Here is a 27,691-nt window from a genome sequence, read left to right as displayed (position 1 = left end):
ACACCAAAGCGTAGAAGTTTCTCTCTCTGTGGCGGGATTAGCGATCATGTGGTTTGTTTCCTCATTCCACCAATGAACATGCTATTACTTTTCCAACTGGGGAAACGACATTAAAATACTTTTCCAATCGGGGAAAACGTTAAAAAGAAACAAAAAGGAGCGAGAGAGGAACGGGAGAGAACCCCGGCCCTCCAGAGGCCACGGCTGGCTCTAAAGCTCCAGTAACAAATCTTCCCGAGAAGGTCCGCACCATGCGGCCTCAGTGGCGTGACCTGAGGACACGTGGAGGTCAAATGGCCCCAGGAAAGGAAGAGTCAGTGCCCTGTGCCTCGTGGAAGCCGCCCTTTTCTGAGTCTCCTGTGACTCACACCCTCTTGGGGGTGATTCTGGGTTCCCCCGGAAATCTCAGTGTCCTCAAGGGTGCACTTAGCCCCCAGATGGCTGAAGCCCTGGCTCCGAGCGGGGTGGGGTCTGTCCTCTCCCTGAGGTGGCAGCAAAGGAAAAGTCTGGAATCCACCTTCTTCCAACAAGAATTATTTTTAATGGTTTAAAAAGGGGTCCGTACAAAAAGCAGCAGCACCACCCGGTGCTTCCAGTCCTCTGGGGAGTTCCAAGGGTCTCCTCGGCCTCTATCTCTTTGGCCAGCTGTGCCGGAAACCCCTGCAGAGACAGACGGCATGAAAACAGAAGAGCCACTTCTCCCAGTCTGGCTGGAGGTTTGCTCTCAGCCGCTTCGCAACACGCTGCAGACCTCAGTGACGGACAGCTGGGGAGGCATGGTTCATTCGGGGCCCCTGGAGAGCCGAGCATGGCAGCAGCGTGTCCCCCACACTCTGGCAGACAAGAGGGGGCTGGGGAAGCGCTCTGCGGCCCCAGGGTGGTTGTGCTCGCCAAGATGGAAAGGCAGCTTGCCTCCTCACCAGGCCACACCTTAGGGGTGAGTCCTCTGGCTTCAGGCTCTGGCCTGAGCATGAAGGTTTCATGTTTTTAATGAAAATATTCTTAAATGACTAGCCACATTTCCTCACTGATTTTTTTTCTCCCTCATTCCTCAGAAATGGGAAGATCTGGGAAAACTCCGAGTCCGTCTGCTCGGAGGGGACCCCGGGAAATTGTACGGTAGTAGGCGGGGAGGGACGGGAATCTGAGTCCTCGGACGCAGGGACAGTTGGTCAGGGGGATGGCCCTTGGCAAAGCCCTCCCCTCCTCCTATCTCGGCTGCCCGATTGACAGAGAGGGATCTGGTCGAGAGAGGCTCTCTGAGGCTTTCCAACTGGGCCCTCTGAGCCCATACGCTGGCCTCCCCCACATACCTGTCTGACTTTCCGGTTGCAAAGGACATGCTTTTGTTTCCCGACTGCTTAAGTTTTTTGGGTGCAACGCACTTCTGAAAAGATAAACAGCCATTTCAGTCGAGGGACAGCCTGACCACAGGACACATGCAGGAAACCGCACAGGAGCCCAGTTGGCCCGCCCAAGACTCCAGTAGCCTGGTGTGCCTGGTGTGAACTGGGCCTTTCTGGGTGCTTCTGAAGGCAAGGCTGTCTGCAGGGGCTACCAACAGAAGAGGAGGGCTCCACACAGGTCTCACCCTCCGGATGCCAAACTTGCAGCCACACTTGGCTCTGGCTGGCGGCAACACCCACGGGGGCAGAGGCAGGCCTGTGCGGGCCCCCGAGGGAGTGTCTATGGCCTACAGCTCATCCCCATGGCAGCCAACAGCAAACACCCCTTCAAACCACATGCCAGCCCTCGCAGCCTCTTTACAAGTTCCTTTTTTATTGCTGGAATAGCTGATGGGTATTGTCTACACTCGAGGAGAGATGAGGTGAGGGAAAGGATATGCCGAGGGAGACAATTCCCAGCTGGGCCGTCTTCCCAACAAAGGCAGAGGGAGAAAAAGCACCATGAGCAGGCGAGAATTCTCAAGCTTTTTCTTCCTTTTTAATGGTATCCAGTATTTTGCATTTGAATTTGAAATCAAGGCCTAGTTGACATACACAATCCTGTCAGTTTCACAGGTCAAGTGTATTTCTTACCTTGCCGGGCTGGGTCTGCTTATTTGGATCGAACTGGGAAGGTTTCGCTTTGCTGTTTCCTGGAAGGTGAGAGCAGAGAGACGCAGTGAGCACGGATGTGAGTCGATGTACCCACGGGGCTGCCCGCAGGGCCGGCACACAATGTGCAGGAAGGGTGGGCTGTCAGCTGGCCGCCCCCGTAGGAGGAGGGCCTCAGGCTGACATCAACTCATGTGTCGTGCCCCAGTGGGGAAGGGCAGCCCGAACACTGGGCTCAGCTCTCACAGGTCTATTCCCCACTCAGGGGCAGGTGGCTAGAGCACTAGCTCCGCTTGCACCAAGGCCATTCAGTCTGGTCTCTGCGTGCCTGTCAGGAAGCGCCACCGGAGTCCCTTGGGCCCTGGGGTGATGACTGTGCCCTGCCTTTTCTCCCTTCAAAGGGACGTGTTGCCAAGGAGGCCGCTCTGCCATCAGCGGCATCCACAGCCCCTTCGAGGCAGGTGAACTCTCACCGGCTGACACCAGAGAGCCCCCCGCCCCGGGCTTCAGGTTTCTTCCCAAACTCCTTGCCGTGTTTGTGCGTCTGTTGGAGAAAATGTGTGTCTGGGCCCGAGCTACTGTGAGGGAAGACGGAGCCGCTGTTAGAGGGAACGCCCCCTTGCACAGGGACCAGGGCGGCCCCGGCGAGGCAGCTGCGCCCGGAGAGGGGTGGGGGTGGATGGGTGCACCTGCCGGCCCGGCACTGCCGTCCCCCCGCACGGCTCTCTGGGGGCTTGGGTGACAGCTGTGTCTTTCTCAGGCTCCGTCTGTGTCTAGCTCACGCTTGCTGTCCTCCACAGCTTCCTCCCCCCTAACAGGGCCAGACGCTCCTTAAAGGGCACCAGTCCCGGCCTCACCAGCAAAAGCCTTGAAATCCGACTTGCTGTAGTCATAAGGGGTGAAAACTTTTTCTGGTGGATCCGGGTCTTTTGGCTTCTTGGAAGTTTTGAGTCGTTTCTTCTCTTGTTTCTGCTCTGAGGTCCTAGGGTCACTTGTGGTTCGCTCTCTCTTCTTGGCGGCACTTTCCAGCTGTAGGGTGAACACGCCGTGGGAAGGACGCACGGGAGTGGACGCGACAGCCAGGCCGGCGGCCCCCAGGCCTGCCACATCTGTGGGCTCGGGGACAGGGAGAGGAGTGCAGGCGGCTGGGAGCCTGGGCGGGGCTGGCGCCAGGTGGCACAAGCTCCTCGGTGGAGAATGACATCAGGTCTTTCACGAAAAGGCACAAGAGGCTTGGATGTTAGGGGGCCTCAGGGCCTTGTCTACCACTGGAGTCGGGGGGGTACGGTCTATTTACCCCAGATTCATCACAAAGAATCCTCTAAGAGGAATTACAATATAAACTTTTTTTGAGGGGAAAGGAGGCAGGCACTGATTGACAAGCCAAGGTGGACAGGACAGATGCAGAAGCATTTAATCTGAAGCGCAGGACAAGCCCTCCTGCCGTGACCAGGGGCATCTCTTTTCGCAAATGGGAAAGCAGAAGGACCGGCACGTACGGCAGCCTGCTGTCGGACAGACACCGCCTGCTCCGCGGTCGCCTTGTACTCCTCCTTGGCCTGGTCCCGCGCGGCTGCAAGAGAGCACGGCCTGTGGAGCTGCGGCCCCAGCAGCCAAGCCTCCCCCTCCCCTGGCTGCCACGGCCACTGCCACGGTCCCAGTCTCCGGTGCTGCCTGCGCACCCCACCCCACCCCAGCCCCTGCAGCTCAGGCGCGGAGGGTCTGCTCACACGCAGGCTGACAGCCCACCTGCCCCTCCCCTGACATCCCGAGCCTGACCCCCAGCAGCCCGCGGGCCGCCGCTCTCAGTGGCCGCAACCCAAACATGTCAAAGGCCGGAACAAAGCCACTTCCCCAACCGGCTCCTTGTGCGCTCTCACTCTGTCGCCGGCCACCCTCTTTCAGTCGTTCAGGACCAGCCCTTCTGGCCCCCCGGCTCCCCTCCTCCTCCCTCGTGCCGCACACCGCTCGTCATCAAGTGCCGTTGGGGTTACTACAGGGTGCACTGGCTTCGGGCCACTTCTCGCCCCCTCTCCTGTGCTGGCCAACCCAGCAGTCCCTCCCCTCGCCCCCCACCCTTGTCGTCTTTGCTGGGTCCTCCACGGTCTCAGAGAGAGCTTTTCTGGTCGCTGCAGGCCACCGCTCTCTTCAGACCCTGCACAGCTTCCCGGGCCACTCGGAGTACAAGCCACGACCTTACAACCGTCCTTCTCTCCCGTCAGGCACACTGGCCTCCTGGCCACTCCCTGCGCATGCCCAGACAGCAACCGCCCCCGGGGCCCGGGACTCGCTGGGCCACCAGGATGAACCACTCTTCCCCTAGAAGCAGCCTGTTTTTGCTCCATGTCACAGTTGTCTGACTGCCTTCTCTACACGTGGTGGGGAAGCAGCACCCCGTCCCCGCAGGAGGGCCCACTGCCGTCGGAAAGGACGGACGTTTATGGATGCGCTACCCGCGCCCCCGCCCCGGAAAGGCAGGCTCCACGGGGCGGGGGCTGGGCTTTGTTCACGGCCGTACGGGCATTCAGTCGAACAAACAGAAGCAAGCGCGAGGCCTGCTCTTCGGCAGACGCCCCGACGGGCCAAGACACAAGGAGCCGAGGGCTACCTGTTTGCTCCGCCGCCTTCTCCTTGGCCGTCTCTTTAGGTCCTTTGTGCGTCTGCACCTGGCTTGCCAGCTTCCAGCGGTTGCTGATCTACAACGAAAACAAACCAAACGAAAACACTCCAAAACTCAGCCACCGAGGAATGCTTCATTTTTTTCACGAGGGGATGCCGGGCATACTAACCTGGTGTCGACACACATTTCTTAGTCATAAATTCCAAATCTCATGACACACGAAACAGAAATCTCGTGCTGGCTTTGTGCATAAGATACTCATTGAAAAAGACAAAGCACAACTGGGTTCCGGGCCTGGAGCCGGACGCCTTCCTGTCCGTCCTCTCATTCAATCCCTCCCGTAACCCTGGGACAAAGGCATCCTCGTCACCCCCGCTTGGAGAGGGGGGAACAGGCTCAGAGAAGCTAAATGATCTGTCTGGGGGGACACGGTTAGCAAATGGTGGAGCCGGGCTTCAAGGCAGGACTCCTGGAGTCTGGCGTGCTGCTGTTTGATATCATGTCTGCCTGTGGCGCGAGAACATGTCTCGGTATCGGGCTGGTATGGGGCAGAAGCACGTAAGGGACACGTGGTTGAAAGGCCACAACCCGTGAGAAGAAGAGAAGGCAAAACCATCCATTTGACTCCGCATTTCAGAAGAGAGCAGTCTGACCACTAGCGACCGGGTGCAAGCCCGTCATGGCTCTGGCCTGACCCTCGCTGCCTAATGGAAGAGCCGGGTGGGGAGGGGCAGAGGGAGCCAGGCCCCCCCCGTCCGACCAGAGCAGGTCCTCCCTGCAGGAAGGAAGAAGGCTTTTAATAATTAACACGCTGACGCCCACGAACATCTCACAGGGCTCCAGGGAAGGTACTTCCTTATTCTTATCCATAATGCTGCTAAAACAAACCAAACAATAGAAGACAGAGTGTTTTACAATTTAAGCTGTCACCTGTGAGAGCCTTAAAGTAACATATTCACACGTGAAAATGCGTCAGGCTGAACACCTAACCACACCTGGGCCTTTTGCTATGTAGAAACTAAACTTCAATTACAAACCAAACATAGGGGCGCCTGGGTGGCTTAGTGGGTTAAGTAAGCCTCCGCCTTCGGCTCAGGTCATGATCCCAGGGTCCTGGGATTGAGCCCCGCATTGGGCTCTCTGCTTGGCAGGGAGCCTGCTTCCCGCCCCACCCTACCTGCCTCTCTGCCTAGTTGTGATCTCTCTGTCAAATAAATAAATAAAATCTTAAAAAAAAAAACAAAAAAAACCCGCAAACACAAAAACCAAAGACCTGTTTCTTAAAAGGTTCCCAAAGGCTTCTGAAAATCAGAAGGAAGTCTTGGCCCCTCTCTCCAGAAATGCTTATTTGTGTTTATATATAAAGCGTTTTTGGTGTTCATTTTCTGAAGCCTCAAGATGGGCTTAAGACAGAAACCTAGTTCAGATAATTCAGAAGTCCCCTTTTCTGAGAAAGTCACTCGTGGAGGGTGACTAATACACTTACTTCGTAGATTTTTGATGACGGATCGAACTTTGCTGCCTGAGAAACGTGAGCACGGTGTTCGAGGGAAGGCAGGAACTGGAGGAAGGGAAGGACAACAAGTCGTTCGAATGCGCTCAGGCCCTGCACGGGGGTGTTCTGGGGGGGTTCACCGTGGGAGGCCTAATTCAGAGCATCTGCCTGGCCACTGCTCACTGGCACACGAGTGAGGCGTCCTTGCTGTGTTCATCTGAGAAGACCCCGACTCCATCCCCACCTGGACACCAGGGACAGCTGACACACGCTGGACTCAGGGGCTCCCTCTCCCCAAAGACCGTCAGCAGCTTTACCGGGCAAGAGGCCCCTAGAAGCTACAGAAAGCTCTGCCTCTTCTGTTTGCCCTGAACACTCGCGACTCCTACTTACCATCTTAAATGGATTTTCGAAGGATGCCATTATGTTCTGGGCTTTCTTCTGTGCAACTGTTAATGGGCTCTTTCTAGTTTCTTCGGCACTAGGTTCCTGCAGGGACAGAAAGTGAGCAGCTTATCCCGCCGTCATTCTGTGGCATTATGGTGCAAGCAACAGAATGACCATATCAGCAGTAAGAAGGGGCGCCGGGGTGGCTCAGTCGGTTAGGTGTCTGCCTTCGGCTCTGGTCGTGATCCCGGGATCCTCGGATCGAGTCTCGCTTCCAGCTCTTTGCTCAGCGGGGAGCCTGCTTCTCCCTGCTCCTGTTCTCTCTCCCCCTGACAAATAAATATCTTAAAACAAAAAACAAAAACCAGTAGTAAGAATACCAGCTGATTCTTTCGGTCTCTCACGCGTACGAGGCACTGTCACACCCTGTGATGGCACCCAGGAGGGCTTTAATAAACACACATTTATTGAACCAGCGAGCTGAACTGTGTCCTTACAACTTACGAGGTAGGTAGTGTTATTCTCACCATCTTACAGATGAGGAAACTGAGGCACAGAATGCTTAAGTCTTCCAGAGCCTGACAGCGAACAGGGGCAGAATGAGGACTCCCACCCAGGTCTGTTGGGCTCTAGGAGTTGAGGTTATAAGGAGACATTCACAAATTAAGAATTATACACCGTTGTGGGGGCATCAGAGCAACTATGCGACTGGATGTTGTACAAGTGGGTTTAGAATGTGCGCTGTCCTTCTGCTTCCTCCGTGGTGACGGTCCCGCCACACAGAGCACGGGGACACCACTGCCTCTGTCAGCCAGACTGCGCTCTTCTGGGCTCACGTGGCCCGAAGTTCATGCTCCTTTTTTTAGCTGCCGATTCACCTCGCTCGCTTAAAGCTCCCGGACTTCTTTGCTCACGAATTACTGAAGCAAGACCCAATCTAAATGTCTCTGATGACGAGAAAAAGAAAGTCAGCTCTGAGGTAGTACATTTTGCGGCCGGCACGGCACCCTTCCCAGTGTTGGGCCTGCGCTCTGGCCTGAAGGACCGGCTGTGGCCCATGATCCTGGAAGCTACAGTTCCGCCCAGCTGTTTCCCCCGTGAACATCTGCTATGCCCAATGCCTGCTTCTCTTTCTTTGCAGAAATTATGATGTTTCCTTTTGCACATCTGGTGTGTGCACCATTCAGAGTTTTCTCTGTGTGCTTTCCTTTCACTCTGGTCTCTGCAGCGCCCACCATCTGGACCAACAACCATACCCAGGTCCTGCTTTCCCGAAGAGCCTGTAGTTGAAGCCCCGGCAGGAACGAGACACCTGCTGGGCAGGACAGACCGGGATAAGCTCTGTCACAACTGGGTGCGTAGTCTAGGACTACGTGGTCCGGGGCTGGAGAGAGTCACTACCTAGCACGACTCAGCCCCTCTTTGGGGAAATAAGTTCCCACCCACATACTAGTGCCCTCCTATCTTGCTCGTCACTCTCCTCAAAAGCCACTGCGTAGAGAAACGCTTTTCTAAGCTGCCTCTTGTCCAGCCCGAGCCCGTGCTGGTGGTGCCGGCGGGTGCTGCAGAGGGACGCGCGGTCCCTGCAGTCGAGCAGAGCGCTCAGCCTGCACCTCCCCTGCGGCTGCAGGGGAAGGTCCTGCTTTGGAAGCAGTGCGGCCCATGCCATCCTCCCTGCTAGGCATTAGCAAGCATCCGGATGTTAACCCTTCCTTGGGCGTTTCTCCACATGGAGCTCCACCCACCTCCAGTGGACTGCCTCCTGGATCTGTCTCCCGTCTGTCTTGGTTTCTTTCTTTCTTTTTTTTTTTTTAAAGATTTCATTTATTTATTTGTCAGATAGAGATTGCAAGTAGACAGAGAGGCAGGCAGAGAGAGAGGAGGAAGCAGGCTCCCCGCTGAGCAGAGAGCCTGATGTGGGACTCGATCCCAGGACCCTGGGATCATGACCTGAGCCGAAGGCAGAGGCTTTAACCCACTGAGCCACCCAGGCGCCCCGTGGTCTTAGTTTCAAAGGTCGATGCAGCACTCCTGGCAGAAACTTCCAACGGGTCTACGCCATCCGCCCCCACCCCCCCATGTTTCCCAGCACTCACGTTAAACAGCGTGATGACGGCAGTAGCGATAAGGCATCTGGTATCTGGCAGGGTGTCTTCTGTTTGGTCGGGGAAGAGGCTTGTCTGTTTCTGCGCTGGTGCAGGCCCTGAAGGGATGAAGTCAGTAAGGTCAAAGCCTCATGGAGAGTGCGCAAGGCAGTTTCCAGAACGTTCCAGAGACCTCTACATTACCATTGCTGGGGATGACAGGGTAGCCATCTGAAGCGGCGTGGGAGCAGTCGTGGGGTCCGAAGAGAACATTCTCCAATCTCTGTAGCAGAAAGCAAGCAACAGCCCTCATGAAGGACTTGCACGGGTGCAGAAGCCTTCTGCCGGGGTGCTGCGGGCTCCCGACTGGTGCCCTCCCCCAGAAGAGAGACGACGGACACAGCACTCTACCTCGGGACCAGGCAGCGGGCCGCTCTTCCGCACGCCAGCTGCAACTTCAGACTGAGGAGGAAAAATAAAGAGCACCTGAGGAACGGCGTGTCAACACGGCGACCGCAAGTGCCTCCCCCCGCGCGGACTGCGGCCCTTCACCGATGGGTTTGACGAGAGCCCAGTGATGTTCTTTCGTCCTTCAGCCCATACAGTGCCTGGCACTGTTATCACTTTGTGCTCAGTCATACTTGCTGAATGAAAGAATGAAACCCACGATCGTCACCAGGCACAATGTAGAAGATTCCCAAGAGCCTGGAAGGGCTTCTCCTCTAGGAACCAGGGTTTCTCTCTTTACTTGGCCCCGCTGTTGAGCTAACACAAGATTCTTTTTAAAGAAATTTTAATGTGAAGACTGAAATGTGTTCATCCTCAGTTTCTTCCTTATCATCCTAAAGGAATTGATTTGAAGTCTTCCTGGATCCATAATCTTTCCAAAAAATCCCAAATACAATTTACCAATATTACTACTGAGGCAACACAATGAAAAACTGTCCCCCAAATTAAAACTGAATTGGGTGGCTCAATCAGTTAAAATCTGACTCTTGATTCTAGCTCAGGTCATGGTCTCGGGGTCGTGAGATCGAGCCCCACGCTGGACTCCGTGCTCCGTGCGGAGTCTGCTTCAGATTCTTCTCCCTGTTCCTCCGCCCTCTCCCCTGATGGTGCACACGCAGGCGTGCTTGCTCTTGAATATAAATAAATGAAATCTTAAAAACACACACAAAAATGAGGAGCTTTAGCTTTTGATAATCATAAAGCAGACACGTTGGGACGCCTACGTGGCTCAGTTGGTTAAGCGTCTGCCTTTGGCTCAGGTGGTGAACTCAGGGTCCCGGGATCAAGCCCTGGTTTGGCTCCCTGCTTCCCTACTGAGCAGGGAGCCTGCTTCTCCCTTCCTCTCTTTTTGCCCCTCCTCCAGCTCTTTCTCTCAAATAAATAAATAAAATCTTTAAAAAAAAGTGGGGGGGTGCCTGGGTGGCTCAGTGGGTTGAGCCTCTGCCTTTGGCTCAGGTCATGATCCCGGGGTCCTGGGATCGAGCCCCACATTGGGCTCTCTGCTCAGCAGGGAGCCTGCTTCACTTTTTCTCTCTGCCTGCCTCTCTGCCTACTTGTGATATCTGTCAAATAAAAAAAAAAGAAAGAAAGAAAAGACCTGTCTAGTGGCTTTCCCAAGCCCCATTATTTTCTTGGGATTTTTATAGAACGGAGACCAGATCATGTACGGGAGAGACCGTGGGGGCAGCAGACACAACAGGTCCACTGGGTTGGAACCTTCAGCAGCAAAGCTTCCTACCTTGAGCAAGGGCATCTCCCGGGCCTGCTGGATTAAAAGATGTATCTCATTGAGCTGCTGCCGCACAAGAGGTGGGACAGGGTTACAGCAAGCTATGATGCCCTGAGGTTCCCTGAAGACAAAAAAGCACACACTCAACTCATCATGTAGGGACACAGCTCCCCCGCAGGCTTCCGGATGAGAACAGAGAGCTACAGCTAGGGTGACGACCTGGGAAACGGGTGCCCGGCGGGGCGGTCTGGGCCTACGGCATCCACGTGTGTTCTCTGTGGCCCCAAGCTTGCTGCTGGTGCCTCCGGCAGCTCGCCTCGGGCTGACTGGGAGAGCAGGGAGGAGCCCCACAGCTCTGCAGAGCCGCGGCACTGCATCAGGCTCAACGGAAGTCAACGAACCTGGCTTCTTTGCTTATTCTCCAGTTAACATCAGAGAGCGTTCAGAACCGTCAGGTGTCTCGGTTTGGAACCGATGACAGCTGCGAGACTCTGAGACGCTTTCCTCCCTTCCCAGTGGATGCTGGAGGCTCGGTACCGGAGCTCATCTGAGGCAAGACTGCTGAAACGGCTGCGGCTCAGAAGGTCTAGTTCCTACAGGACAGCCCGAGGGCACAGATTCTGGACTCGTGAACTTCCTTAGAGCACAATCTCTGAGTCAACAGCCTTGCGGTATTAAGGATCAGAGAAGCTGATCTGCGGGATAAAATGTCTCCACTGAGAAAGTCAGGAGTCATCACCAGTTCTCGGGACTCACTTGGGCAGTTCTTCAGCGATCTTCAGCATCATGTGGTTTGGCAGGACGTATCTGGAACAAAACACACAGCGGATGGCCTTCGAGTCAGCCAGCCAGCCCCGGTAAAGGCTACAGCCTGGGAGAAAACGTAACCAACTTTCATGATGAAGAGAAAAAAGCCATTATTTCCTCGTTACCCGAGCTAGAAAGAGGATATTAAAAGAACGTCTGATCCCCTTACCCATAACTTTCATCCTCCCTACGAGCCGTTTTATCCCTCCAGGCAAACAGCAGCTGAAAGGCTGTCAGCTGCTGGGTGTTGAGATGCTTTTTCTGCTTCCTGTACAGTTCAAGATAGGACTCGTCCGTGAAGATGGGCTTGACGAATTTCTGCAAAATGTTACGCAATAGTCAAGATCAGCGGGAATCCGAATGGTGCCCTGGGCTCTTCGGAACATGCGGCTCTTTTCAGAAGCGTGAGGGACAGAGCAAAGCACCGGGGCCCGGGAGGAGACGGAGGCCGTACCTTAAGGCAGATGTCCCTGCTGCGCTGCCACACGACCTGCAGCTGCACGGGCTGCTCGTTGCCTCGCTCCCATAGCTCCAGCCGCATTTTATCATAGATGTAAAGCAGGTAATGGGTGTCATCCCGGGCGTAGTGGAGCATTTCCTCGGGCAGAGGTCTGGGATTGCAAGGAAGGAAATGATTTTGCGGCTCGCCCCAAGAAGCGGCCATGTCATCTGTCCGCGCCGCGCGTGCGAGGACTCTGGGTGCCTCTGATTATCAAGGCCAATACCACAGTTACATCCCTAGTCCCGAAATCTTAATGGGACAGCCTTTGTCTTCACAGCTGGGGAGAAAGGGCAGCAGGGTCACAATGCAGTTGAAAAGAGGGGTCCTGCCATCCTGAGTTTGAATCTTAGCTCCGCACACCTGTCCCTGGACCAGTCACGTAAGCTCACTTTCCTCCCTGGTGAAGTGAAAGGCCTCACAGGCTGCTGTGGGGACCACCGTGCACAGCAGCCCGGGAGCGCTGTGCTCAGTGCGCGGCACGTGACAATGGCTAAGTGACAGCGAGTGGCTTTCAGACTTTGTCAGTTTTCATCTTCTATCTGGGCTTTCCCAGATTCTCTTTAGAAATTCTGAAATGCAGAACTGGAGGGAAGCCGAGTGGCTTCTTCAGACCACAGCTGCACCCTCAGGGAGGAAGCCTGACAGCAATCCAGCAGAGCCCAGACTCCAGAAAGTGCGGCAGGACCCCGCCATGCTCTCACACCACAGTGCCCATGCGCCATAAGGTGCAATCACTTCCGTCCCTCAGAATTCCCTTGAAGCTCATCACCACACACACACACACCCCTCCCCCCTCCTACCAGGAAGTTTCAAACGAGACACCGGCAGGGACACAAACAGCGACACAGCACGCCTCTTCCAACCACTATCTCTGTGAAGCGTGAGCGCCCAACACACGCTCCACGTGGTTGCCCTAAAACTTCCAGTCGGGCTTCTGCTGCTGCCCACAGCTGCACGACAGACCGGCGCCAGGCGAGCCAAGGTACCACCACGGTCACCACCCGCACGTGGGTCTGTGTGGCCGAGAGGCTCAGGAGCAGCCGCCCGCACGTGCTTGTCAGGCACACACCGTATCCTCCAGTCGGCCAGCTGGTACTGCTTGTTCGACTCCACACCGCAGTACAGTTTCAGGAGGTGGTCCAGGGAGTGCCGGCCCAGGTTCAGGAGGCGTGCCGCCTGATGGGTATCAAACATGTTCACTACGTACAAGCCGAAGTCTTTCTGGAGCCATTCGATGTCCGAGTCAGCACCGTGGAAGACCTGGAAACACAAGCGGTCGTGAGCCCCCACGCGTTTGAGGCCACTCGCGCTCTGGAACGAGCCTCGCCTCTAGGTCAGTACGACAGTGGACTCAGAAGCCAGAAGGAAGGTGAAGATGGGTTCAGTTTTAAAAGCTTCTTTTACTTTGGACCAACAGCCTTACACACTCCTCACTGCACACTCTTAAAGTCTGAAATGGCTCCCAGCCAGTGATTCTGAGAAAGCAGCTCTACTGGCTTCAAGGGTGGTCCTTAAGTGCAAAGGACCCTGATGGCGCGGGCTCGCTGCTGTCGTCAGGAACATGACGGAACGTCCCTCGGGGTGGTAACGAGCCACAGTTTAAGCTGCTCTAATTGGGGCTTAGAAACAAGAGCGGTTTAGTGCGTGGGGCTGGGATGTAGATCACAACGATTTCTCCCAACTTCCCCAGGTCTCTGCTGAAGTAATGAAACGGTACACGAACGGCACTTAAATCCTAGGCTCACAGGCAAGAGCTACAGAAGGGGCTAACCTTGACGATGGCGGGGTCTGTGAGGCTCTCGTTGAGAATGTACATGTCGCTGCGAAGCTCCAGCGTGTCCACGATGAAGTCTTCTGTGCGGGTGGAGATCTGCATCAGGCAGGTCAGCCCCAGGAAGCTCCTGTACGAGTGGTGCTGACACCCAGAAAGAGGGGAGGACAGGGAAACGGATCACACCAGGCTTTCCCTGACCCATCTTGGGAGGGCAGCTGTAAAAGCAGCTCTATGACCGACCGGGTTTTGCCAAACAATAGCAGCAACAACCGCAAAAAACCAAACCCAGATCTGTTAGTCTTTTTGTTTTTTTGTTTGATTTTTTTTTTTCAAGATTTTTATTTTCTTATTTGACACAGAGAGAAAGAGAGAGAGATCACAAGCAGGCAGAGAGACAGGCAGAGAGAGAGAGAGGGGGAAGGAAGCAGGCTCCCTGCCAAGCAGAGAGCCCAATGCGGGACTTGATCCCAGGACCCTGAGATCATGACCTGAGCCAAAGGCAGAGGCTTTAACCCACTGAGCCACCCAGGTGCCCCCAGATGTGTTAGTCTTAATTTTATACTCCTTAGGTAGGGAGTAACTCCTAGAAAATGTAGAATTTCACTCCATATCACTCACAACTTACCTCTAAGTCTACTGCGAATTCTTGACAAGTCAAGAGCTTCTCATTGAGTTCCACCAGCTCGTCCAGGGAGGACACGAAATGGCAGGGCGTCTCTGCCACAGGCCTGTATAACTGGGGCACAGAAGCACAGGCAGAAAAAGAGAGGAGTATTCGGAATCACCCTTCACTAGAGCATAAAATGAATCAGGAGCTCAAGAGATGACCTGACGTTGCAACCTTTTACTGTAAAGTCACTTAAGAAAGGCCCGAATTGCGTTGATTTGATTTTTCCTGGGTTCCTTAGACAGCGTCTGTGAATGACGTCTGGTGCTAACCTGAGGCTGTGGCTTTTGCAGGACTGAATCCGGTGGAGTGAAGTGATCCAGCTCATACTGATAAGGATGTGCAAACCTGAAAAAGAGAAAAAAGAAAAATCCTTCTGATGAATGCCGTGGTTCAAGGAAAAACAACTGCTTTAATCCAATGTGTGAAAACAAATGAGCAGAGGCCATTGTGAAAATATTTTATCACCACAAAAAGTACTATGATCTTAATAATTCAAGGGCATCAAAAAAAAAAAAAATAGGTCAAACTGATTCACCCTTACAACGTGATCATTAGAGAGCTACCCCTCTGTAAGGATGTGAGTTCTTATTTCCAAACACAGCACGGCTGCCACCGTGGAGGACACAAAAACGTACAACAGGGGTGCCTGGGTGGCTCAGTGGGTTAAGCCTCTGCCTTTGGCTCAGGTCATGATCCTGGCGTCCTGGGATTGAGCCCTGTGTCGGGCTCTCTGCTCAGCAGGGAGCCTGCTTCCCTCTCTCTCTGCCTGTTGCTCTGCCCTTGTGATCTCTCTCTCTGCCAAATAAATAAATAAAAATCTTTTTTAAAAAAAGTACAATGTGCAGTTCCTTGCGGTCTGGCAAACAGGCCTGTGAGGTCGGAGAGGATGGGGCCCATATCCCAGTTGGTCAGATGCCAAATGCTCTATTTTTTTTTAATTCCTCTATCATCCACTTGCATAAAAATCCCAAGTCTGTGAGTTCCTTGAGGGCAGGACCGCCTCTCATCACCTCTTTCTTTAGCACTTGGCCTGTGGCCTCGCAGTGCAGAGCTAGGCCCGAAGGAATGCTGCCCAGCCAGACTGTGGCTACAAGAACTCAACGCTAGCTGAGTTCTTACCACCCGCTTCCTTCATGCAAGGTCTATTTGTCTATTTTAAGCAGTTTGTTTGTTTGTTTGTTTGTTTTAAACAGATGCTTATGCTGCCAGTGGAAAACACCTTTTCTTTGCCGAATTGATTAGGGGTCCCTACCTCAGTGTTCAGAGTCCCCACCTGCTAAGAAAGGCAGAATGGCAGAGAAGAAGGACCGTTTTAAGGAAACCTGGGGTTTCAGGTTCTGGCGTGTGGGAAGGCAACATGGCACCCCTTGTTTTGTCTGTACATCTGGACGGGGTCCGCTCCCTCTCAGGGCTGCTGTGAGGGTTACCCGGGACGCCGCCCGGGCAGGTCCCCTATGAACACGAACAGGAGGTTTTACGGAAGAGATCCGCTGTTAGGATAAGGATAACAATCACCCATTCCTCACGTTCTTTGTTTACACTGATTATTTCACAAACGTGAAACTGAGGGAGAATGTAGAAAGTTCAACAAATACTTACATGTCCTGCTCCACCTGCTGGGTTCTCTGCTGATGGATGAAATCCGCCAGTGCAGGGGGGACGTCCAGGTCCTCTGGCCGGTCCTGCGGGCGCTCCCTCCTTTCTTTGGAGAGTGCTGGGGACCCAAGCAGAGACAACCCCGCCATCACAAATAGGTGAACACACTCACAGCTTGCCTAGTTACGGAGCGGGTCAGGGTCAGTGGCTCCTTTTGAAGAGAAGAAGGTGGGAGGGAGCCATCTTCCCCTCTCCTGAGGCAGAGTTCGCGTGCCTTACCCTGAGGGAGGGGTTTCTGAGCATTGGGCTTGATGAAGATCTTGGGAAGAAATGGAGTGTTGGAGTTGTCGATCTTTTCTCGGAATTTAAGCTGAGGCCGGACGATGTTTTTTGCATGAAGCAACCGGAAAGTTTCAGATTTTGTTTTTTTGCTATACTCTCCTGCCTGTGGTAACAAATACAAAGACTTTTATAACATAGCCACTTGATGAATTAGACAAGTAAATTCCAAAAAAAAGAAAAAAAGAAAGAAAAGAAAAAAAGAGAAAAGTCAATTCCCATTTGGGCCTTCCGAGGGCATTCATTGAAGAACGTGTGTGTGCGTGAGGTTGTGGGGTGCAAAGGAGACAAAAGGTAATCAGGTTGTGAGAACAAGTCAGGCCACGGCCAGTTCTGCGTCCAATAAATCAGAAGAGAAATGCAGAACAGGATGGGCAAAGGCCCTATTATAAAGCAGACACTTGAAGCTCTAGTTGATTGGCAAAGCCGCCCTCACCTTACGGTTCCAGCTGGACACTATCGTTTTGGGAACCTGCAATCCTGCTGGGAGGACAGGCTGTTGATTCTTATTCACACCTGATGCTTCATCCAGTAAAATACCCTAAGGGCAGAGGATGTCATAGGTTAGCATCTTCCTCTAAGGATGAACAGGTTAATTACCTAAAATTCTTAAGAAACAGATTCAGAGAATTACGTGCGAGAACGTATATATATACGAGGGAGCCATCCCAAGTAATTAAAGCATTATTTGCTCAAAGACAGGGCAGTAACTGGCTACTCCCCACCCTCGATCAAATCCCTTTACTGCTCTCAGTTCGGCTGAAAATTAAAAAATGATTCAACAGCGGGATGTGGCCACAGGAAGAATATAAAAGGCCCTAGATTGCACCTATTAAACACAGAAGGATGGTACTCGGACAGTGAAGGGGGTTCTAATCTACGCTTCAATCGAAGCAGGGGTGTGGTATCAGTTTGGGAATCCAGGTGACAAAGAGTAGCATGGTAGGACTTGAAATGATAAAATATGAGAAACTGCTGAAAGACCTGTGGGCATTTAGATTATGGAAGAGATGACTTCAAGGACAGGAGACCGAGATTGAAACATCTGCAGGACCGTCATATGGTTGAGGGTTAGTTTTGTTTCGGATTATCTTGATGTTTCTCTGTAAGTAATGTTCTGCTGTAGAATTAGGTGTAAGTAGACAGTCAGCTAGATTATACGATACACATCTCCTTCCAATCATGCGAGTCAGGCTGTTTAGCAGATTGTAGATAACAGTTTAAAAAAAAAGAGGGGGGCTAAATTTTGGTTGGGCTCTGCACCGGAGGCCTCTTCTTTTGCAATACAAATAGAGATTTGCAAATCTGGAACGCATTTGGTAATAGGCCTCCACTGAGTGGTGATAGGTTGAAGTCATATATTTGAAGACAACTATGTTATCTTTGGGAAAAAGAAGCCAATTGTCAGAAAGGGAATGTTGATGGAATAAGAATTGCTAAGCTTTTCATTTCTTCAGATGCTGGAGCTTCTTTTAACATTTTAATAACACAGAAAGTTCTTCATTTGTTAACTTTTTTTTTTTTAAAGATTTTATTTTTAAGTAATCTCTATGCCCGATGTGGGGCTCAAACTCACAACCCCAAGAATAAATGTCGCCTGCTCTTCCAACAGAGCTGGCCAAGAGCCCCCATTTGTTAATTATCTTAAGAGTAATGTGATGGGGCACCTGGGTAGCTCAGTCGGTTAAGAACCTGCCTTCGGCTCGGGTCGTGATCCCAGGGTCCTGGGATGGAGCCCTGCGTTGGGCTCCGTGCTCAGCGGGGAGTCTGCTGTTTCCCCTGCTGTGCTCTCTCGCTCTGTCAAATTAAAAACAAAAAAAATCTAAAAAAAAAAAGAGTAAGGTGAAACACTCACCACTCTTTCCAGAATGACATCATTGGTATCAACTAGTAAATCAAACTTGTCCTCCAACTCGGTCACTTTACTTCGGTCCTTAATGTTGCTTCGACACCCATGGTACTGCATTACCCTACTCATACTAGGAAGGACAGGAAAACCAAGGTTACTTTGTAAACTTGTATTCATTTGTTCCCAATCTGGGAGAAAGCTTGAAAGGCTGGCTCAGACAAATACAATCTTTAAAAAATATAAATATATTAATATTAAATATTAATTATCAATTATTAATAATAAATAAAATTAAATATAAATATATTAAATATATATAATATATTATATATATTATATAAATAATATTATATGTATTATATATAATATATATAATATGTATATATAATATATTATATATACATATATATATATTATATATACAATATATTATATATGTATATATACATACATATACATATATATTATATATACATATACATATATTATATATATAATATATAATATATTATATATACATATTTTAAGATTTTATTTGTTTTAGAGACACAGAGAGAGAGAGAGAGAGCGTGTGCGCACAATAATCAGGGTGAGGGTCAGAGGAGGAGGGAGAGAGAGAGAATCTGAGGCAGATTTCTTGCTGATTGTGGAACAGGACACAGGGCTCGAGCTCATGACCGAGAGATCATGACCCGAGCTGAAACCAAGAATCAGAGGCTTAACTGATTGAGACACCCAGGTGCAACCCCTCCCCAGTACTTTTTGATCAAACTAGTGTAAGGGCCTATTTAGCCAGAGCAGCTCCATCCTGACCCTGCCCCCACCCTTCAGGGAACTTACTTAAAAACAAGTCCCGGAAACGAGTCCCAAGTAACAAAGCCCAAATACAAGGGTGGGTCAGGCCAGGTGGAGGTATCCAATCGGTGGGGGTGCATACTGTCTCCCTAGCTACCGAGGAACATGGGCCCTGCCCTTTGGGTGCCCTTTGGGCGCCAATTCTGACCAAGGTGAAAGGCTAGTTCAAATATCTACTATAGGGTAAATTGTAATTCAACTGGTCACTTATGTGTGACTTAGCAGGACTGTGCAGCTTTCTCTGTGTTACAATCTCATTGGTCACCTGTGAGTGGCCAGGCCCAACCACATGGCGTTTGCCCTTAAAAGCTAGTCTGTAAAGAAGAGAGAGGTCACCTCTTTGCAAGAGATGGCCCTGGCCGGTCAGTTTGATTCTCGATGCTTGGCGCGAAATAAAGCTTTGCTTGACCTTCGCTTTGTATCAGTCTCGTTCTTTTGACCACGGACCCAACACTAGTAAAACTTGCACCCTTATAGCAGAAACACTGCTATTTGTGCGGTTTTGGGCAATTTCCTAAATCTCACTAAGACTCCCTCTCCTCATCTGTTAGCTGAAGGGTTGGAAGAAATGACCTCAAAGCTTTCTTTAAATACTAAAAAATATATCGTACTATGTAAATAATATACTTTGCCTTCATAGCTTTATCATGAAATCTAAAACAGATGCTCTAACTCTGTCATGCAACAGTTAAACAAAATCACTGTTTGTGTACTGTGTTCATACACTTACTAAAAAGGTAATACCCACGGCGCTGTAAACTGTGTGATCGAATCTTAGATCTAGGCTTTTAAGTCCCACTTTAATTCAGAAAGATTCACTGTCTACGTTTAGGTGCAAAAGTCAATATATTTTTTAAAAGTTAAACTCAAAATTTACCAAATAACATTTCCCTGATCAAAATCCACTGTCTCTTTTAGAGATTTTTTTAAGAGTAATTTACACTCAAAATGGGGCTCAAACTCACAACCCCAAGATCAAGAGTCACATGATCTACCTATTGACCCAGTCAGACACCCCCGCTGTCTCATTTTTATATTTTATAGCTTTTCCTTTTTTTTTTTTTTTTAAGATTTACTTATTTATTTGAGAGAGACAGAGACAGAGAGAAAGAGAAGTAGTACGTGGAGCCTGACTAAGGGTTTAGTCTCACAACCCTGAGATCATGACCTGAACTGAATCAAGAGTCAGATGCTTAATCAACTGAGCCACCCAGGAGGCCCTAGAGCTCTTTACAGCACAGAAAAATAGTTAAGAAAAAACTAATTTTAGGAAAAACTACCTATTTCTCTTTATTTATTTCTCCCAACATGAGAAAATCATATATAGTACTTACCACTGAAGCAATCTGTCTCCCTGTGTTTCACAAAATGCCTGGAAGCCAGGAAAACTTCGGTAGAAATCATATTCATCGCCAAACTGTGGTAGGCCCCCAGATGCCTTGGTGACTGCCACCACTGACCCGAGAGCAAACTGTCAAAACCCAGAAAAAACAAGCATGTTTCAAACATGGATCCCCATTCATTCAGCAACTCACTTTTCTTAAGATCTGCTGTATAGGGGCGCCTGGGTGGCTTGTGGCTCGGTGGGTTAAAGCCTCTGCCTTCGGCTCGGGTCATGGTCCCGGGGTCCTGGGATGGAGCCCAGCATTTGGCTCTCTGCTCAGCACAGAGCCTGCTTCCCCCTCTCTCTCTGCCTGCCTCTCTGTCTACTTGTGATCTCTGTCTGTCAAATAAATAAATAAAATCTTAAAAAAAAAAGATCTGCTATATATAATACATTGTGCTGGATGGTGAATTTGATATATTCAACAAACATTCATTTAATGCTGATTTTACCCCAGGCTCTGAGGATACGACAGTGAACACAGAACCAAGTTTTGGAGCCTACCTTCTTGTGTGAGCGGGGAGAGAGAGAACAAACGCATATATGACAAATATTCAAAACGGCCTGGGTTTGAATCTTGGCTCTGCTACCTATTAACTGTGATCCTGGGTTAAGTTATTTATCTGGATCTTAGTTTCCTTCTCCAAAAAACAGGCATAATAAAAGTGACCACCCCATAGAGCTGTTGTGAGGATTAAATGAGCCAATAAAATCACACTGGGTGGTGCCTGGTGAGCACATTAGTGCTATTATTATTACTGTTCAAATTCGGGTCCATGAGCTTCTACAAGAATTCACTTCTGTGTTTTCATGTGGGCAACATCTAAAACAGAAGAACACTCTAGATCCTTTGCTGACCAAATTATAATGGCCACTGCCCACAACTGGACTTGTGTCTGTTTCCCTTAGTGCCAAGTAGTTCTCTATTTTATTTTATTTTTTTTTTAAAGATTTTATTTATTTATTATTTTCACAGAGAGAGAGATCACAAGTAGGCAGAGAGGCAGGCAGAGAGAGAGAGGAGGAAGCAGGCTCCCCGCGGAGCAGAGAGCCCGATGCGGGGCTCGATCCCAGGACCCTGAGATCATGACCTGAGCCGAAGGCAGCGGCTTAATCCACTGAGCCACCCAGGCGCCCCTAGTTCTCTATTTTAAACGTTGTGTGGGAATGAGAAAAAGTCTCAAGTGGCTGTCATAAAGAAATGATAGTTGTTCGTGTGAAGGCCAAATGACGTCACTGTAATGAGTGTTTTCCAGGGGGAGATGACAGAGAAAGGAGGTGGGAACTTGCGTCATGGGGGGACACATGGTAGCCGTGAGCAGGACCGCGACCAAATCAGGACCATGGCTAGTGGTCCAGGAACTACCAGAGCCAGAGCCAAACAAATGAATAAAGACATCGACTAAGGATGATCCCCTAACTGAGTGGAGTTTGGGGGAATACACAGTGCAAACTTACAACTTATGTTCGTTCTCTGGTTTTGTAAGAGCTATGCATCAGGTGTTTAAACCTAGTTTTGTTTGTTCATGTAAAGAGCATTACACAAATAATCCCCTCAGGGTTCCTTCGAGGAGGCACTGATAAACGTTCTAGGCCCTGGAAGAGGCCAGCTCGGAGGCAGCTCTAACAGGTGACATTAAACCCAGGGTCTGGGATTATGTAGGACTGCACCACAGACGAGGAAAAGGGGATCATCTTGGCCGCGGGAGCGGAGGACGCCGACTGGTGTGGCCTACAGCAGCCGAGGCCCCTCGGAGAGGTGATTAGGCGGCTCAGGCCTGGGCCGGGACGAGGTCGCGAGGGCTGGGGGCATCAGGGTGACAAGGAAGCCTTTCCCACGACGCGGACACGGCTCTCCACACTCCACGCAGTTGCATGGATTCAAATGTAGGAACGAAGGCCCTGGGAAGCGGGGCATCCCTCAATGTCCGTGTGCGATCTCCGCCGCGGAGGGGAAGTGGGAAACCGTGCCCGGCGAGGGGAGCGGCCCCTCGACCCCCGCCCCGGGCTCGGCAGCGGCGCGCGCGCGACCCGCTGGGCGGCCGCGGAAAGGGCCCGGGCCCGCTTCCGGCCGAACGCGAGCGGCTCCCAGTGCCCCCGGAGGCCCTCCGAACTCACCTTCACGAAGCTGTCCGCGTCCGGGAAGCCCGGCAGCACCATCTCCCCGTCGGGATTGGCGGCGCTCGTGGCAGTCGGGGCCTTTGGCTCTCGGGGGCTGGGAGGCGCCATTTTTCCCAGCCTGCACGGCTCTTCTCGCGAGAGTGCGTCAAGCCGACGCGACGTGTGCCCACCGCGCATGTGCAAAGTTGGTCGTTCTGGGGACGAGCTGGCGGGGCGCTAGTGTTGGTTATTCTCCCTGAGCCCCTCAACCGGGGGACATTTGCATTTTCTCTTTTACCTCACATCTTATCGTCTGGATAACCTTGTGCTTTACGGTGGGACCCGAGGGTACCCAGTTAATCTCATTTTTAAGGCCAGCGTCTCCCAGGCTCATCTGGTGCCCGCCTCACGCGCTCGATCTGGGCTCCTGCAATTAATTGATCCCCTCTCTCGGACATGGTTCATTCCTACCGGCCTACACGTGTGCTGGCATCGCGGCCGACTCCAGAGACACGAAACATCACCGTGCACCTTCCAGCCCCTTACAGGCAAACTATTGGAGAAGGCTCTACGTGCCCCGCAAGCTCACGAGCTCTCTCCAACCCCTCCAACCAGATGTTCCTGCGCGTCTGCACCACTGGAAACGTTCTTGCTGAGGCACCTATTGGGAACTCACACATTTGTGAAATGAATTCGGGAAGAGCTGTTCTGAGGGAGGCAGTTTTGGCAGCTCAGGCGAAGGTGGCAAAGTCTAGTGGGGTGTGGCCTTTCTCCTAAGGTCAGGAGTGGCTCACCCTTAATTCACTTGGCTTAGTAAGTGTGCAATAAATGGTAGCTGTTCCCGTTATTTAGCGTATCCTGTTAACAGAATAGGAATATCCTATTAACAGGTAACTTGTTTCCACTCTCCCCACCATCCCCACCTCCCCACGGGCACTGGCAGAATGAAGACCTAGCCGAGAGAGAGAGTGCGAGAGTGAGCACAGGCAGACAGAGTGGCAGGCAGAGACAGAGAGAGAAGCAGGCTCCCTGCCGAGCACGGAGCCCGATGTGGGACTCGATCCCAGGACGCTGGGATCATGACCTGAGCCGAAGGCAGCTGCTCAACCAACTGAGCCACCCAGGCGTCCCTAGCCTAGTTCATTTTAACAACAAATATTTCTGAGCTTTATTCCATATGGGCTGATCTGATACCGCATATCAGGCTCTGCTGTGTACTTTTCGTGAATTATCTCATCCTTGAAACAACCTTTCGGGCTAGATCATAGCTATAATCCATACTTTCAGAGGAGGAAGCAAGCACAGATTAAGTAATTTGTTCCAAGTCACCTGGGTAGTATGAGGTGGAGTTGAGATTTGAAACTAGGTAATTGGACACCACAGCCTTAATTCTTTCAAACTACTTTACGTGCCTCCAAGAATTTTAAGGCCTAACCTATAGAACTATACCATATTATAATTGTCTTTCTCTGATTGACTTACACTGCTTAGCATAATACCCTCTAGTTCCATCCACTTCATTGTAAATGGCAAGATTTCATTTTTTGTTGGCTGAATAATATTCCATTGTATATATACACCACATCTTCTTTATCCATTCATCTGTTGAAGGCCATCTGGGCTCTTTCCATAGTTTGGCTATTGCAGACATTGCTGCTGTAAATATTGGGGTGCGCGTGCCCCTTTGGATCACTACATTTGTATCTTTGGGGTAAATACCTAGTAGTGCGATTGCTGGGTCGTAGGGTAGCTCTATTTTCAACTTTTTGAGGAACCTCCATACTGTTTTCCAGAGCGGTTGTACAATTTTGCATCCCCATTAGCAGAGTAAGAGGGTTCTTTTCTCCACATCCTTACCAACATCTGCATGGAATTTAAGAAACAAAACAGAGGAGCATGGGGGAAGGGGGGAAAAATAAAACAAGAGAAAATCAGGGAGATAAACCATGAGGCTCTTAACCAGAGGAAACAAACTGAGGGTTGCTGGAGCAGTGGGGGATGGGAGAGGGGATAACTGGGTGATGGGCATTAAGGAGGGCACGAGATGTAATAAGCACTGTTCGTGTTATATACAACTGATGAAACACTGGACTCTACCCCTGAAACGAACAATAGACTGTATGTTAGTTGAATTTAAATAAAATTTTAAAAAGGAACTGTACCAATGCGTACAAAGGCCCCAAAAGTCATTCTTTGCCACATCCCTCCCTTTTCACAGGGTTACATGAAACCATCCCGGATTGATAGGTTAATGAGACTGTCCTTAAAGGTTCCATTAGCTCATCTACCTTTGGTAGTTCACCTAACAAAGTTGGCAGGTTTTGTCTAGATGTAACTTGAAATCCATTGGATTGACTAAAGATCTTAATACCAAGGACTCCTAAGGAGTGTGCCTTTCTCATTGATGGCCACCATTTTCCGGAGCCCAATCATTCCCATACCCTTTATCTTTAGTGAATGGTAACATCACTGGTTGTTGATAATATTTCATGTAGAACCAAAAAAGTTATGGTGATCATATTTTCCAGAGCAAAAGGGTTGATGCATGGTTTAGAATTGTAGAAAGGTATGAGACTAACTATGAGGGTTAAAGCTTAATGGTATTACTATTGACATTTAAACTCATCTTTGGTTTTAATAGAGGAGTTCTCCAAAAAATGTCCATGGGGCAGCACTGTGGTCTGGGTCTCTGGCAGATTTGGGGGGTACGTCATGCGAGATAGGGTTCCTGGCCTTCTGATGTGCATGCTTTTCCTAATACAAACTTTTTAATAGCTTTTATGATTCAGTATCTCTCACTGGGTAGCTGTTGCCCACAGAAATTTAGAAATAGAAAATTTATTTGAACTGAATATGCTGTTCCTTGAAAGCACTCCATAGGGATGCTCTCTGTGGAGGGATCTCTGCTTGGCACTTGCCAGCTCCCTCTGGTGCCCTCTCCTCCCCATTACTGTTGGCCTCTTTCATAGGTCTTGCAGCGCCTCGTTTTCTCTTTACCTGTTTGACACAGGTTATCTGTTTTAAAAATACTACTCGGCTTCTACTTCTCAGTTTTAGAACTTTACTCGGTCCTCCGTTGTCCACGCATCAGGCTCAAACTCCTTGCTGTTGAGCCGAGGCAGGTCACAGTCTGGCCCCACACTCCACCATCGGACCCTCTTGTAGTAGCTGTCTTTCCCTTTGCTCTCCACTGACCACTTGGCCAACTACACGGACCTCTGAGGTCCGACTGTGTGAAACTTCGTTTTTCATATCAGAAATGGTCTAAGACTTGCAATCGAATAGAGTTCAAGTTCATGCTTGCCATTCCTGCAGGATATTGTGCTTTCAGACCGACTTCCTGCTGAACGTCTTCATGTGCCTCATCTGATAAAGTCCCGCTCGTCCTTTAACACCCACGGCAAATGTCCCCTTTCCCCGAAGATTTCCTGGCTCGGCCAGTGGAATTACTGCCTCCCGCTGAGGCTCACACCCTGCGTGTAGCTCTTCTCCCCACTTGGCCTGGGGGAGTTACCAGTTTACTCCCACATGATGCTGACCCCACCTTGTCCGGCCTGTGAACCTGGGGAAGGGGACCACGCCAGGTAGCTCCCATGTCCCACGTGGTCCCTCATACCACCTGCTTGGTGAATGCTGGCTGCTGAAGGATACCCGCTTCCTTTATAAGCTCGTGCTCATGAACAAAAAGACACCCAGACACGTTTTTAAAATTCTGATGTCATTTATTGGCACAAAAATTATTCAGATACAACATGGTGTCTAGAATGGCTACACTGGATACTTTGTGCATTTAGTTTAATATTTCTTTTGCTCAGAATTTCTGCAGGTCCCAGACCTTCCCTCTCTGTGGTCGGCACCTGCAGGACAGCATTTGTTTCCAAGCCCTTGCTCTAAACACAGAGCGTTTGGACTTCACTGAAAACATCCCAGGACGGCGCCGGGGAAGGCTGCTGCGGCCCGCCCTGCTGCACCGTGGTCTCTGTGCACCTGCTCCGCGAAGGCCACCCAACCATCAGAAGAAGCTGCCCTCCCAGCATTCGGGTCTTGGATTGCAGTGTGTACGTCACAGCATCATGGGTGAGGCAGCAGACAGACACTTTCCACCCATTTTGGCCCATCTTACAAATGATGCTGTCTGCGGACCAGTGAGGTAATGGGATGGGTGGAAGTGACCGAGTCAGCTTCTTCTGATTCCTAACACGTGTCCTCCACGGCCCGAGGCTTCTTGACTGTGCAGTTGGCTGTATTCTTGTTGAGAGGAACGACTACGCCATTCTTCTATCAGCAACGCTTATGATGAGTTCTCTTGTGAGTTAAGTCAAAACCCGTATTTCTAAGTTATGGATCTTCTGTTCCCCCAAATCAATGGCTTGATTTGTGTAGTATTACCGTGTTGACTGTCCTGGGAACCAAATCAAGCCTTATGTTTTCTGACAATGTGTTTTTCAACAGCAGCTAGACAGTTGGTTCAAACCAACGTTTAATATACAGTAGTACGTTTCAGTTACATTTCAAAGTATTTAACAAAGTCAAGCTCTCTGACCGTGGTTTCAGTTTAGTGGAAGCATATACCCAAGTACAAAAGCCTCAAGAGAAATGCTGTGGGCGTGTCTGGGCCTCGTGTTACCAGAAAGGACACCTAAGATGACAGAGAGAAAAGGAATATTTTAATAATTTGGCCTTTTTCAAAGCTTTACACGGACACACTGAAAATGGAGGTCTGACAACCCCCAGGGGCATTCCTTGAGATCCCCCACAACTAATTGGGTCGGACACACTCATCATTTCCAGTCAAGGGCTGATGCCTGCTGAGGCCCCAGAAGGACACTTCCCCATCACCCTCCTTCTCAAGTTTCTACCTTCAAGCGTGCCTCAGGCAATTAATCAAAACAGACCCCGGAAGTGGTCCTTGAGGTGACAATCCCAGATCATAAATTTGTCTTTGCCTCTCCTCTCTCTGTCGGTGCTCTGGCTTCTTTTCCTTGGTCCTTCCCTCTGTCTTGGAATTGACAGCCAAAGTCCAAAAAGAACCCCACCCCTCCTCTCAAAAAAGAGGGACTCACCTACCTTTCTAGACCATTCTTAAAGTAATTTTAATTTAATTTGGTGTTTGCCTTCTAAATATGAACCCAAGTTTCTCAAGTTCCTGCCTTTTTAGAACAGTGTGTGCACACAGCGAATACGCACTCTTCAAGAGATCTGAAACCGTGATCCCCTTTTCTGGATAAACCCCCAGGATCTTCCTGCCATGCCGGGACTAGGGCATGGGACGGGGCCCCGCGTGTGTATCCACGCCTGGCGCCCAGGCGCTCACCAGCCGATGTAGCACTGACAGAGGTTTTCGTGGGACGTTGCCTGTTTGATGAGCAGCTCCACCTGTGTTGGGACATCCAGGGTGTCGTCATGAGAAAAGTCTCGACCTAGGACGGGAGAA

General features: G+C 50.6%; 2 protein-coding genes across 2 annotated transcripts in view; both read right to left on the bottom strand.

Annotated features, from left to right (window-relative positions):
• Positions 1-521: 521 nt before the first annotated feature.
• On the bottom strand, positions 522-22,416 carry EXOSC10 (exosome component 10). The gene is made up of 25 exons (XM_046016664.1): positions 22,276-22,416; positions 20,108-20,244; positions 17,925-18,048; positions 16,506-16,610; positions 16,010-16,175; positions 15,734-15,848; positions 14,404-14,479; positions 14,090-14,200; positions 13,462-13,605; positions 12,760-12,950; positions 11,643-11,799; positions 11,358-11,506; positions 11,138-11,188; positions 10,391-10,502; positions 9,055-9,105; positions 8,848-8,926; positions 8,656-8,762; positions 6,566-6,661; positions 6,164-6,238; positions 4,666-4,753; positions 3,557-3,630; positions 2,915-3,086; positions 2,040-2,098; positions 1,314-1,387; positions 522-660 (listed from the first exon to the last, which is right to left on the bottom strand). The coding sequence occupies exons 1-25, from the start codon at positions 22,384-22,386 to the stop codon at positions 630-632; spliced, it is 2,655 nt and encodes an 884-aa protein (XP_045872620.1). The 5' UTR covers positions 22,387-22,416; the 3' UTR covers positions 522-629.
• A 3,542-nt stretch (positions 22,417-25,958) lies between these two features.
• The window catches only part of MTOR (mechanistic target of rapamycin kinase), a 122,295-nt gene continuing 120,562 nt past the window's right edge, over positions 25,959-27,691 (bottom strand). Inside the window, exons 57-58 of the mRNA XM_046001148.1 lie at positions 27,572-27,677; positions 25,959-26,896 (exon numbers count right to left, since the gene is read on the bottom strand). Coding sequence (XP_045857104.1) covers positions 26,881-26,896; positions 27,572-27,677 — 122 coding nt within the window. The 3' untranslated portion in view covers positions 25,959-26,880. The remainder of the gene's footprint in view (positions 26,897-27,571; positions 27,678-27,691) is intronic.

Source organism: Meles meles, chromosome 1, assembly GCF_922984935.1.
Source record: "Meles meles chromosome 1, mMelMel3.1 paternal haplotype, whole genome shotgun sequence".
Classification (NCBI taxonomy): Eukaryota; Metazoa; Chordata; class Mammalia; order Carnivora; family Mustelidae; genus Meles; species Meles meles.
Note: the sequence above shows the minus strand (reverse complement) of the source record. Positions and strands in the feature narration are given on the sequence as shown.